The sequence below is a fragment of the Sturnira hondurensis genome, unplaced genomic scaffold (genome assembly GCF_014824575.4).
Source record: "Sturnira hondurensis isolate 20B ecotype Veracruz unplaced genomic scaffold, ASM1482457v3 Scaffold0019216, whole genome shotgun sequence".
NCBI classification, from domain to species: Eukaryota; Metazoa; Chordata; class Mammalia; order Chiroptera; family Phyllostomidae; genus Sturnira; species Sturnira hondurensis.
The window spans coordinates 2,317,545-2,330,247 of NW_028091847.1; the positions used below are offsets into that span (position 1 = coordinate 2,317,545).

Sequence of the window (12,703 nt, forward strand, 5' to 3'; positions counted from 1 at the left end):
TCTCTAGAGCATTTTTAAATCTTGCTTCCCAGTAACTGTCATCAGTTTGGCTTAAATAAACTCATAAAGATTTTCTTCAGGTTTTGGATGTTTCATATGTTGAGAACAGGTCCCAATCGAGAGCTGTGAGAGCTCTGGTATTTTACCTGATTGGAGAGCTGACAAATTAGCCTGGTACAGTTTTACGGATGCTGGTAGAAAACACAAGAATCTGGGGTCACAGATGAAGGACAATTTATCTGTCACAGAAATAGCACTAGCCCGAGTGTTAGATTTTTGTGCCAGTTCCCTGAGTTCCAGTTCCTATGGGGGAACCCATGGGAGGGCTCAGTGACACCTGCAGGCTCGGTGGGTTGTGTTATAGGAGAGGAACCCTGAGTTCGGGGAACTGGAATCCATTAGAATAGGAAGTACGCGTGCCTTTGTTCCATATGGCAACACTATCTTTTTCTTTCAAGATGTCACGGACTGAATTGTGTCTCCCTAAAACTTACAGTTCGTGTGTTGAAGCCCTAGTCTGCAATGTGATACTATTTGGAGATGGGATCTTTGGAAGATAGTTGGATGCAGAGGGGGTCATGAGGGTGGGGTCCTCATGATTGAATTAGTGTTACTCCGATAAACTTTTGTCTCTGACTCCAGAGTCTCTTGGTTTCTGCCAGCATCCAAACTGATTAGCTTGCAAATAGAGTAAAATCAAAATCCCAGACTGGACATCTGGGATTTATTTTAGTTTCTCAAGTAAGTCATGCCCTGGAAGACATCACAAATGCTATTTCCTCTACCTGGAACACTTTGGCTCTTGGCTTCAGTTTCTCTGGGAAGCCTTCGCCCTGCCTCCCATTCTCGTCTCTCACCTGTGCTATTTTCCCCTCCATAAACTCCTGCAGAGACTTTTGCTTCTCTGATAATAGCACTTTCCCCAGCACACTGCAACTGCCTGTTTATTTACTTGATTTTTTTTCTCTCCCAATAGAGTAGGATCTCTGTGATGTTGATGGGGGAACTCAAAAATTAGAAAATTTTAGTTTTAGCTAATGGTTAATAAGCTTAGTAGTTAGTGCAGGTAAAATGCCATTGTTTCAGAACTGAAGGTACAGCCCACCCTGACTCCAGGAGACCACAAGCAATTGAACTTTGTGCTCCAGAAGAGACCGTAAGCAATCAAGGTGGTATCCGAACCATTGTGGTCCAGGGAGAGACATCCCTGAAACACAAATAAAATCACCCAGTACACAAGACACGGGACCTAGATGGGAAATCACCAGTCAACACGAGGCAGCAGATAGTCAGGAGGGAGGAAACTCCGGAGGTGCCCCAGGGCTAAGATAAAGCACATCCCTACAGGACAGAGACCCTGTTCTAAGACCGGTCGTGCACTCTATCTGGAAAAGTGCTANGTGGTATCCGAACCATTGTGGTCCAGGGAGAGACATCCCTGAAACACAAATAAAATCACCCAGTACACAAGACACGGGACCTAGATGGGAAATCACCAGTCAACACGAGGCAGCAGATAGTCAGGAGGGAGGAAACTCCGGAGGTGCCCCAGGGCTAAGATAAAGCACATCCCTACAGGACAGAGACCCTGTTCTAAGACCCGTTGTGCACTCTATCCGGAAAAGTGCTACATCATGCTGACTCATGAATGCACCTGCTCAGTAGATGCTCCATGACCCCTGCTTCGTTATAATAGCATTATAATAAATTAACATTGTGCAACCCCCCTTACCTGGTGGCCAGTCATGGAAAATCATGGGAGATCACATGCACAGTAGCTTTAAAGTAATACAACTACTTGTATATGTGCAATAAAAGCCTGCCAAAAACTAGCCAGGAAGGATCCACCCTATAAGAAGAGAATCCCTCCAGACCCAAAGGTCAGTCTCTGCTCGGAGTTGGCCTGCTCCCATGTTCTGTGGAGTGTACTATCACTTAATAAATCTGCTCTATCTCTTTATGCTACAAACGCTGTGTATTTGTTTCAATTCTTTGTCTGCAATCACCAAGAACATGTTTACCTGTGCCCTCTTGCGGTGACAAACAGATGAAAGGATGTTAGGGAAATTGCAGACTGCAGCTTTATCTGACTAACCTCGTCCTGAATTCCCAATCCCTTAATGACACTTTTCCTCCTTATAAAAAGGCTGGCTTGAAAGAAAATGTAAGACAGTATGTTAGGGTACATAACCTGAGATCTTCTCAGATCGCAGGTTATCTGAATGAAGTGCCCATAAAGATTCAATACACCCTGACTGGTGTGGCTCAGTGGGTCTGCATTGTCCTGCAGATGAAAGGGTCACTGGTTCAATTCTCGGTCAAGGGCACATGCCTGGATTGTGGGACAGGTACCCAGTTGGGGGTGTACAGGAGGCAGCTGATCAGTGTTTTTCTTACACATGGATGTATTTCTCCCTCTCTTTCTCCCTCCCTTCCCCTTTCTCTAAAAATAAATAAAATAAAATAAAATATAAAAAAAAGATTCAATCCCAGTCGCTGCTTGTTGGTTCTGGTAGAGACAGGTTGCACAAATGCCGACTTTTCCAGTTTCAAGGTCAGAGATAGTATTTTCTAAAATACATCCCAGAATTAGTACATTGTCTGGCATACTGTAGGCATGCCTAATAAATATTTATGGAATGAATGCAGTGCTATTGTACTAATATCATAGAGCACTACAGAAGCACAAATAAAAGTCACCTAAATTAAAGCAAAGGTCTAGGAAGGGCCTTAAGGGAAACCAGAATGTCCCTCTTTGGCACAAAATAGGCGTCTTTGACATAAAAGTTATTTTGGGCTATAGGCAATTGAGAAGCAGCAAATGTAGAAAAGGTTTCCACTTTTCTGCCTAAAGGAAAGAAGTAAATGTCTCCTTTCCTGGTTCAGACCAGGAGACCAGAGAGCAGGCACCAGTAATCCGCAAACAAACCTTTAGAAACTCTTATCCTCAGAGTTAAAGAAGTTAAGGACTGCCTGGCTTTAGGTGGACTACCCCTAGCACAAACCCCCACTGTCTTGTCAATTAGCTACAAATTATTCTTTCTTTGTCTAAAAGTTATAAAAGCTTTCTGCTCTGGTCACTTCATTTCATTCTCTGGTGAAAACCCCCATGTACACTGTGAAAATTCAGTAAGAAGATTTGTGTACTTTTCTGTGTTAATTTGTCATTGTCAGCTAATTTTGAGACCTCGCTAGTCAAGGGAAACTTTTTACTCACTACAGCCTCCTAGAGGAGGTGGGGATTGGGGTTCGTCCAAACAAGTTGGTTAGGCAGGTTGAGAAGGGAGAGACAATGGTATGCGAACTCCGGGAGAAACAGAAACCCAGGAGAAGTAGGTATCTTTCGAATCGCAAACGATTTAGTGTGGTTGCTGCTAAGGACGGAGGGAGAGATGGAGTGGCAGGAAATTAAGCTGACTGACAGGTAGTAAGGGCTGGGTCCTGAAGTTGGAGTTTTATCTAAAATCCAGAATTTCATTTCAGGCTTGACTTTTTATTAAAGCTATGAGGTACATTCTCTTAAGTGTGTCATAACATGAAATGGTGAAATGCAGGAGAAAAAAACACTAGTAATTGAGAAAACTTGCTTCTCTTTGAACCTCTGACCCACTGCAAAACAGTAATAAATATCGACCTCAAGGGTTTGGGGAGGATTAGTACAATAACTTAGGAAAAGTTCCTGGTGCTTGGCATTACTTCAATAAACGCTAGTTTTCCCTCCTAACTTGCAAATGGGATGGAGGCGGGCCGCTCTTCCACACCCTTCCGAAGTCCCGGCTTAGCGGTCCAGGAAGAACCCAGCCCAAGACCTGGTCCCCAGACCCTCCGGTTGATCCCGCTGCGGCTGAGCCGCGCGGGGGCGCTCTAGGCTGTTCCTCGGCACTCTATGGCTCTTTTTTTTTTCCTTCGCCCCGGAAGTGGTTCCGCGGTCTGGGTTGGTGAGGTCGGGCCATGGTAGGGCAGAGGTTGGGAAGATGGCGTGGCGAGGTTGGGCGCAGAGAGGCTGGGCCTGTGCCCAGCCGTGGGCTGCGCCGGGGGGCTGCTGGAGCTGCGGGGAGCTCCCTGTAACCCTCGCCTCGCCGCGGCTGCTCGGACGCAGGTACTGACCACCGCTTCTGGCTTCTCGCCTCTCGGCCCTTAGCTCTGACTGTGCATCCTCGGGGGCGGAGGCCGTGCGAGCCTCTCTTGCCGCTCCCGGCACATCCCATCGCCTTCGGTCCCTTTTCTTCTCTCCCCGTTTCTTTTCTCGCCTCTGTCCAGTTCTCGCTTCTTGCCGTGTCCCCACGCCCCGGGTGCACAGTGGCCAGCCCTGTCCAGCTGTGTCCGTGAGACCCCACTGTCCCCGTTGGGAGGGAAGTGACGGGAAGGGGAACTAATCTCTGAGAGTTGATTGCGTGCCACGCCTCCTAACCCCGCGAGGAAGATAGTGGACCCCTCATTTCCTCCCTCTCTTCCTTTCTTTTCTTTCTCCCTCTCGCTCTCTTCTTTCTCTCTTTCACTCTCCCTCTCAGTCTGGTCCTCTTCCTCTCAGTTTCTTATTCTTCCTCTCCGCCTTTGTCCCACCTCCCTCTCTCCTTTTTCCTCTTTTCCTTCCTTTGGAGATTTTGACCTTCTTATTCGTTAAGCTTTTTTCCTGGCCTTTTAAAAAAAAATGTGTGTTGGTTGAGTATAGTTGAGCCCTTTCCGGGTGGCTCAGTTGGTTGGATCGTGGTCCCATACAGCAAAAAGTTGCGGGTTTGATTCCTGGGTTGGGGGCGTAGGGATGAGAAAAATCTACATGAGAAACAGGTAGATTTTTCTCCCCCTTCCCCTCTCGTCATTGAGCATATTCTTTGGTGAGGATTTTAAATAAATAAATAAATTGCAAAAGCCATAGCTGGTGGGGCAAATCTACCCTTCAAGCCATATTTTGTCAGTCCATAATTTAGGACTTGTTTAGAAAATACAGAATCTCAGATTCACCCCACCTCAGACCTACTGAATTAGAACTTGAATTTAACAGTATCTCCAAGTGATATGCATGCACACTAAATAAAGTCTTTCCATACTTTCGGTACATGGCAACTCTGACAGCAGGCATGAATCACCTGGGGAGCCCTTAAAAAAATTGATGCTTCAGTCCCACCCCTGGGTGGGACTCTCACCCCTGGAGAGTATTTCATTGGTATGCATGGGAGCTCTGGCATTTTTAAGTATGGCATAAATTGGAGCTATTTCGGTTTCGATTCCAGACCACTGGAATAAAGCGACTCGCAATAGAGGGAGCTGTAATGAAGTGAGTTGTAATCTTTGTGCCGGTGGAGGGGCTTGCCTTCAATTTGTAACCGCAGCATCTGTGAAGTGCATTAAAGTGAAGCGCAATGCAATGAGGTATGCCTCTATTTTTAAGAGCTCACCAGGCAATTCTAATGTATAGTATGGGGGGGGAAAAGTGTTTTTGCAAGAGTTGTTTGAGCCAAACTGGTAGCATGCTGGGGAGCAGAATCTCAAAATACCAGTTTTGCAGATTCGTTATGCATTTGAAATTAAAGGGGGGAAATAAGGAAGATTACATGGAAGAGGGAGGAAGTAAGACAGTGATCGGATTACAAAATAGTTAGGATTATGTGCTCTCACAGGCTTTAGAAGAAGGGGTCTAGTACAACAGTGAGGTGATTCGGAGGTGTGGGGGGTGTTGGAAGAGGGTATGGGGGGTAAATAGTAATGGGAAAATATAATTAAAAGTGAACTATTAAAAATAAAAAATATACAAAAGAAGAAGGAAGGGTCTGAAAGGGGGAATTTCTTTTTTTTAACTATAAAAAATAGTTAAATTTAACTATTAAATTTAACTTTTTTAAACTTCTTTTTTACTGATTATGCTATTACAGTTGTCCCAGCTTAAGCCCCCTTTGCTCCCCTCCACCCAGCATCCCCCACTCCCTCAGGCAGACCCCACATCTTGTTCATGTCCATGGGTCATGTGTGTAAGTTCTTGGCTACTCCATTTCCTATACTGTACTTTACATATCCATGGCCATTCTGTGACTACCTACTTGAACTTCTTAATCCCCTCTCCACCCATTCTCCCACACCCTCTCCCCTCTGGTCACCATCAAAATGCTCTCAGTATCCATGATTTTGTCTCTGTTCTTGATTCCTTAGTTTGTTTTTTAGGTTCAATTGTTGATAGGTGTGTATTTGTTGTCACTTTATTGTTCATAGTTTTGATCTTTCTACTTAAATAAGTCCCTTAACATTTCATATAATTGATGATGAACTCCTTTGGTTTTTTCTTGTCTGGGAAGCTCCTTATCTGCCTTTCAATCTAAATAATAGCTTTGCTGGGTAGAGCAATCTTGGCTTTAGACCCCAAGTTTTTATGACTTTGAATATTTCTTGCCAGTCCCGTCTAGCCTGCAAAGTTTCTTTTGAGAAATCAGCTGACAGGCTTATGGGAACTCCTTTGTAGTTAACTTGTTTTCTCTTGCTGCTTTAAAGATTCTCACTTTGTCTTTACCCTTTGGCATTTTAATTATGATGTGTCTAGGAGTGGGCTTCCTTCTTTGCATCCATCTTGTTTGGGACTCTTTGTGCTTCCTAGACTTGCTTGTCTATTTCCTTCACCAAATTAGGGAAGTTGCCTTTCAGTATTTTTTCAAATAGATTTCCAATCTCTTGCTATTGCTCTGCTCCTTCTGGCAGCCCTATGATACGAGTATTAGAACATTTGAAGTTGTCCCAGAGGCTGCTTATACTATCCTTCTTTTGGGGGGATTCTTTTTTCTTGTTGTTCTGATTGTTTTTTGTTTGTTTGTTTGTTTTGTTTTGTTTTGCTTTCTTATGTTCCAAATCATCGACTTGATTCTTGGCTTCATCCACCTTACTGTTATTTCCCTTTAAATTGGGCTTTATTTCAGTTAATGTAGCCTTTGTTTCTGACTGGATATTTTTTATGCTGTTGAAGTTCTCACTGAGTTCCTTGAATATCCTTATACCCATTGTTTTGAAATCTGCATCAGATAGATTGCTTATCTCCATTTCGTTTGACTCTTTTTCTGGAGTTTTGATCTATTCTTTCACTTGGGCTGTTTTTTCGTCTCTTCATGTTGGTAGAATCCCTTTGTTTGTTTCTATGTATTAGGCAGAGCTGTTTTTATTCCGTGTCTTGGTTATGTGGCCCAATGTAGTAGGTGTCCTATAGGGTCCAGTGGTACAGCCTCCCGTATCACCCAAGCTGGGTATGTGAGGTATGCCCTTCGTGTGGGCTGAGTGTGTCCTCCTCTTGTAGTTGAGCCTTGGCTGCTGTTGGCAGTTCAATGCGAGGGATTTACCCAGGCCAGTCAGCTGTAAGGGTTGGCTGTGACCACTGACCATCAACCTCTGGTTTCCATGGACGATGAGCTGTGCAGGGAAAAAGTGGTGGTGCTCCGAAGCCGTCTCTAGCTGTCCATTGTTGAGCTGCCTCTGGGGTTCCTGTGAGGTTCTGGCCTAGGTCTGCCCCCACTTGTGTTTTGCCTGGGGCCACCCTACCTAGCTATAAAGCAGTGTCAGATGGGTGCTACTTTTACTGGGCTTGGAGATTCTTAGGCTGGCTTTTGCTAATGCCTGATCTGGGGCTCACTGAGGCCAGCTGTTGCTTGTTTGGGAGGATTTTAGAAGTTGTGAAGCATAAGCCAATACCAGCTATTCATAAAGAAATGCATCTTGGGTGGGTCTGTAAGTTGGGTGAGATGGAGTCTCTGGGGATCTCCAGGGACGGTGTCAGCCAGGTTGAATCTCAGATATGGAACCTGCTTGCGAGCTCTGTGGGAGGAGGGTTTAGAAAAGGAACAGTGAACTCTGCTCACCTTGATGCCAGTCACTTTCAGTTCTTTCCTCTATGTCACTGCCTTTCAAGCTGCTACCTTGGTGTTGGAGCTCAGAGGGAGTGAGTCTGAGTAGGTGAGTCTGTGTGTGAGTTCTTTTTAGAGGAATTGTGTGGGGCTCTAGCAGTTTATTCCACAGACTTGATCCCTGCTAATTTTTGCAGCCAGAAGTTGTGGGACTTACCTTCCTGGCACTGGAATCCTGGACTGAGGTGGGGTGAGGGGGGCGTGGTGTGGGCTGGGACTCCTCACTCCTGAGAACCCCTCCTGAATATTTATCCACCGCATATGGATGAGGGACCAGCTTGTTCCGTGTCTGCACCCCTCCTACCTGTCTGGATGGATGTGGTTTCTTTAATTCCGTAGTTGTCAGATCTCCATTCAACTTGATATCTGACAATTCTGAGTGATGGTGGTTCTTTATTTTAGCTGTTATTTTGATGTGGTTGTACGAAGAGGGGAGCCCTATCTGCCTATACCACCATCCTGACTGGAAGTCAGAAGGGAGGAATTTCAGCCCTGGCTGGTGTGGATCAGTGGATTGAGTGCTGGCCTGGGAACCCAAAGGTCTCTGGTTCAATTTCCCAATCAGGGCACATGCCTGGGTTGTGGGTCCAGTCCTTAGTTGAGGGTGTGGGAGAAGCAGCCGATCTATGTTTCTCTTGTACATCATTGATGTTTCTCTTCCACTCTTTCTCCCTCTCTCTAAAAATGAATAGATAAAATCTTTCTAAAGGTAGGGGGCATTTTCAAAGGTACGTTAACCTAGATGCGCAGAAACAATAGAACTTGCTTAAGACCAAGGTAAGCCTTTTAGTAAAGAAGTTATATGCCTTTGATGTGAATACCCACCATGATGTGCCCAATTAAGAATTTATGATCAGAGCCCTGGCTGGTGTGGCTCAGTGGATTGATTTCGGGCTGCACATCAAAGTGTCACTGGTTCGATTCCCAGTCAGGGCATATGCCTGAGTTGCGGGCCAGGTCTCCAGAATAAGGTGTGCAAGAGGCAACAACACATGGATGTCTCTGTCCCTCTCCTTCTTCCTCCCTTTGCCTCTTTCTAAAAATAAATAAAATTGTTTTTTAATTTTTTATTAATAAAGTCTTTTTTAAAAGTTTGTGATCAGATCGCCCTGTTAGAGTACTTCTATGGAGTCCCCCCTTTTCACCTGCAGTTTATGAACATGTGCATTGTGCATACCCAGGGGTACTCAGTGATGAGTAAACCAAAGAAGTGTTTAGAACTTGGGTTTATATACATTTTAACAAAAGAATGAAGTTTTAGAAAAATGGTAAGACAAAGGAAAGGACTGAGTTTCTAGAGCAGCAAATTATCGGAAGGTGCTATATGAGGGAACTGATGGAAGATAAGGGCTAGTTATGTAGTTCCCTCTGGTGCCTTCTCTGGGCTCCTCTGTGTTTGGAGTCGTCTTGTGATTAACTTCTGTCTTTTCTAGTAGAGGGGAGGCTGGGTACTCCTTTACAAATTTTTATCCTTTTAAGCAAATAGGGGTAGGGCAGGGCACTTTTCTTCTATCTACTTCTCAGTTGGCTTCAGTTCAAAATAACTCTTAGGCTAAAGTGGCATATTTGGGGTGGCGTATTCTACTACTCTTCAGGAACCAGGATTGAGAATTAGTGTTTTAGACTAAGCTTTCACAGTCATGACTGTCTCTTCCACTGCTGATGTGATAGATGAAAAAGCATGGCCACAGTCATTTACAGCTCCTCTCTTCCAGAGTTGGAGTCTGTTTCCCTACTCCTTAGAGCAGGGTTGGCCTTGTGACTCTTTGACTAGTAGAATGTGGCAGAACTAATGTGCAAGGTCCAGGGTCTAGGCCTCAGGCAGCCTTGCAGGTTTAGCCTTTTGCCTCGGAACATTCTCACTGCTGTCGTGGAAGCCCCGGCTAGACTACTGATTACTAAGGGACCTTTTGGAGAAAGAGGGTGCACTGACAGTCAGTACTAAGGCTCCGCATATGGGAGTGAGGGCATCTTAGACTATAGCTCCACTTGAGTGGTCACATGACTGTCTATATGAGTGACTCCAGGTGAGACCAGCAGAACTGCTCAGCTGAGCCAGCTAACTTACGCACTCATGAGAAATAATAGATTATGGTTTTAGAGCAGTGTATGTGCAATAATGAGACTATTGGAGAAGCTGCTGCCAAATCAGGGTCTCCTGACAAAAGTAAAACTATGCTGCTTCCACCATTATTTTCAGTGGCAAAAATTGATGCCTCATGTCCTGCTTGTCACCAAACTCACTTCTGATTTGGGTATTGTGCCAGTGTGTCTGATTAGCAGACCCTGATCACATCTGGAACCCTAACCAAAAGGATACCTGGAAAATACAGTTTTTCTTTTTTTCTTTTTATTGAATTCATTGGGGTGACACTGGTTTACAAAATTATTCAGGTTTCAAGTGCACAGTTCAACAACACATCATCTGTATACTGTATTGTGTGTTCACCACCTGGGAAATACTCTTATCTAGCTTTCCAGACCCTGCAGCATATGAATGTACCCTGGGTAGCAGGGATGGCACAACCCGATGAGCCACACCAGTCAGGGCTTCTTTAGCTCTTTACGGGACTGCAAACTGTGTGGAGGATTGATACAAATTATTTTGTTGATTAATATACAATAACAGCCCAAATAAGTTCTCTCTAAAGTTGCTGTAGTTTGTTGCCCTTTTTCAAAGGGGAACAGTTCAGTGATCGGACTTTAAATCCTAATTGGGAGTAGGTGTTTTGGCTTTTTGTGGGCTGTCAAATGTGAGGTGGTGATGATGCAGGCCGAGTGGGAGGCTCATAGAGGTGCTGATGTTTGCAAGATGCAGCTCTGTTTCTTTTCCCTGTCTCTCTCTCTCTTTTTTTTTGCAGCTCTGTTTCTAATCTGTTATTTTCCCCTCTAGGTTTAACTTCTTTATTCAGCAAAAATGTGGATTCAGAAAAGCACCCAGGAAGGGTGAACCTCGAAAATCAGACACAGGAACAAGTGGTGAAGCATACAAGAGGAGTGCTTTGATTCCTCCTGTAGAAGAAACAGCCTTTTACCCTTCTCCCTACCCTATAAGGACTCTCGTGAAGCCTTTGTTTTTCACTGTGGGGGTAAGAGCTCAGACCACTAGAAGTTCATCCCCTGCTGCAGGTGCACTGTCAAAGTACTGCTTGTCCTGCCGGGGCCCTTACAGACGAATGGGGGCAGGGCAGTCAGAAGGGTCTGGGTGTCTTGGGGTCGTGAATGATTACAGGAGAACATAAATTTTAGTAATTGCTGTTAGAATCTTGTTCACTTATGTAAGCCCTAGAGAAGAACTTATGGGGATTTAGGTATCACATTTCATGTGATACTAAATTAATATTTTGAATTTTCTTTGAAAATTTCCAGCTATAAACAAGCCCCAGGGTACCATGAAGTTAAAAAATGGGAAACAAGTGTTATTTTCACCAAATAGGTTTCACTGCACCAGTTGTTCCTTCTGTTGATTCATTAAAAGCAGTGAAAATGCAGTAGTTACTGTTCTTGGAACCGTGCACTCTTAAATTTATTCTGTGATGTATTTTGTGTAGTTTACAGGTTGTGCATTTGGAACAGCTGCTATTTGGCAATACGAATCACTGAAATCCAGGGTCCAGAGTTACTTTGATGGCATAAAAGCTGATTGGTTGGATAGCATAAGACCACAAAAGGAAGGAGACTTCAGAAAGGAGGTAAAGATAAACATGGCTTTCTTTGTTCTTTTGATAACAGTTCTTAGTCTGGTTGCTTACGAAGTGTTTTTAGTTAATGGCAACATTAAATCTGTAGATGTGAAATCAGTGCCCTTAATATTCTTCTTTACAATCAGGTATTTATTAATATTTTGTATATCTGGCAGTGTTGTACTTGACAGTGTTCCAAGCAGCTTGTCCGTCTACCCATGTGTATCATGAATCACCAGGGATATTTGTTAATGTTTTGGCGCCTCTCCCAGGTTTACTGAAGTTTAAGGGCCTGTTTTACTTACATCAGCTTGCTGGGTTATTGGAATTACAGGTAGTTTTCTAAAATGTTTATGCCTTAGGGATAGAGAATTATGTGGATTTTAAAAAGCTTCTTAATGATGTGATGTTTATGTGCCTCTGGTGAATATCCCCACGGAGTGTTTCTGACTGTGCTCAGAGGGTGGGGGCTCGGGAGGAGGGTACAATGCAGAGCTTTTTGCCCTTTCCTTTCTTCATATGCAAGTTGATGGCCCTCTTTCCCCTTAAATGATTTTTTGAAAAATGCTACCTTTTAGATAAAATGTTTACTTATTCCGCTTGACTATACCTAATGATGAGTTCTGGGTCCAGAAGCTATTACGTGGATCCAGGTGCATGTGGTCTTTAAGCATCTTCATTTTTTTGTGACACACTGCCCCTCCAGTTTGGAGAGAGGGTCTGTGTCCTCTTCAGTTTTCTCCTTCCTAAGAGCTTAATCATGGTCAGCAAGATTCTGAGGGGGCAGCCTGGGTTTTCTTTTTCCTAATGAAAGATTCCTTTAGGGAGAAGGATTCATTTCACCTTGGTTTCCCATAGACACAGATAAGAAGCATGGTCCCTACCTGTTATACAGAGGCTTTATGTCAGCAGAGCAATGGGTTTAATATATATATAGGTGAAAAACTGCAATAAGTAGAGAGTTTTATTCAATTCAGTATGTTTGAGAAATAGTAAAACTAACCTATTCCATAATCCCAGGTCCCTTAGAAAGTTACAGATTTCCAGCACGTCTGCACTATAAAGATTTGATATGCAAAGTGCCTCTTTAGAATGTTGGAAATGACAGAGGCAGTATACATAATCTTCATCTAAAGTTGGATTTGT

The 12,703-nt window shown here is 44.0% G+C and overlaps 1 protein-coding gene across 2 annotated transcripts in view; it reads left to right on the plus strand.

Annotated features, from left to right (window-relative positions):
* Positions 1 to 3,920: 3,920 nt before the first annotated feature.
* PARL (presenilin associated rhomboid like) overlaps positions 3,921 to 12,703 on the plus strand; it is a 33,880-nt gene continuing 25,097 nt past the window's right edge. Inside the window, exons 1-4 of one of the 2 annotated variants that reach the window (XM_037027534.1) lie at positions 4,015 to 4,099; positions 5,232 to 5,370; positions 10,768 to 10,963; positions 11,426 to 11,566. In XM_037027534.1, the coding sequence (XP_036883429.1) occupies positions 5,366 to 5,370; positions 10,768 to 10,963; positions 11,426 to 11,566 (342 nt within the window). In that variant the 5' untranslated portion in view covers positions 4,015 to 4,099; positions 5,232 to 5,365. Of the gene's footprint in view, positions 4,100 to 5,231; positions 5,371 to 10,767; positions 10,964 to 11,425; positions 11,567 to 12,703 lie in introns of both variants that reach the window. The other variant, XM_037027533.1, reaches the window with a different exon arrangement.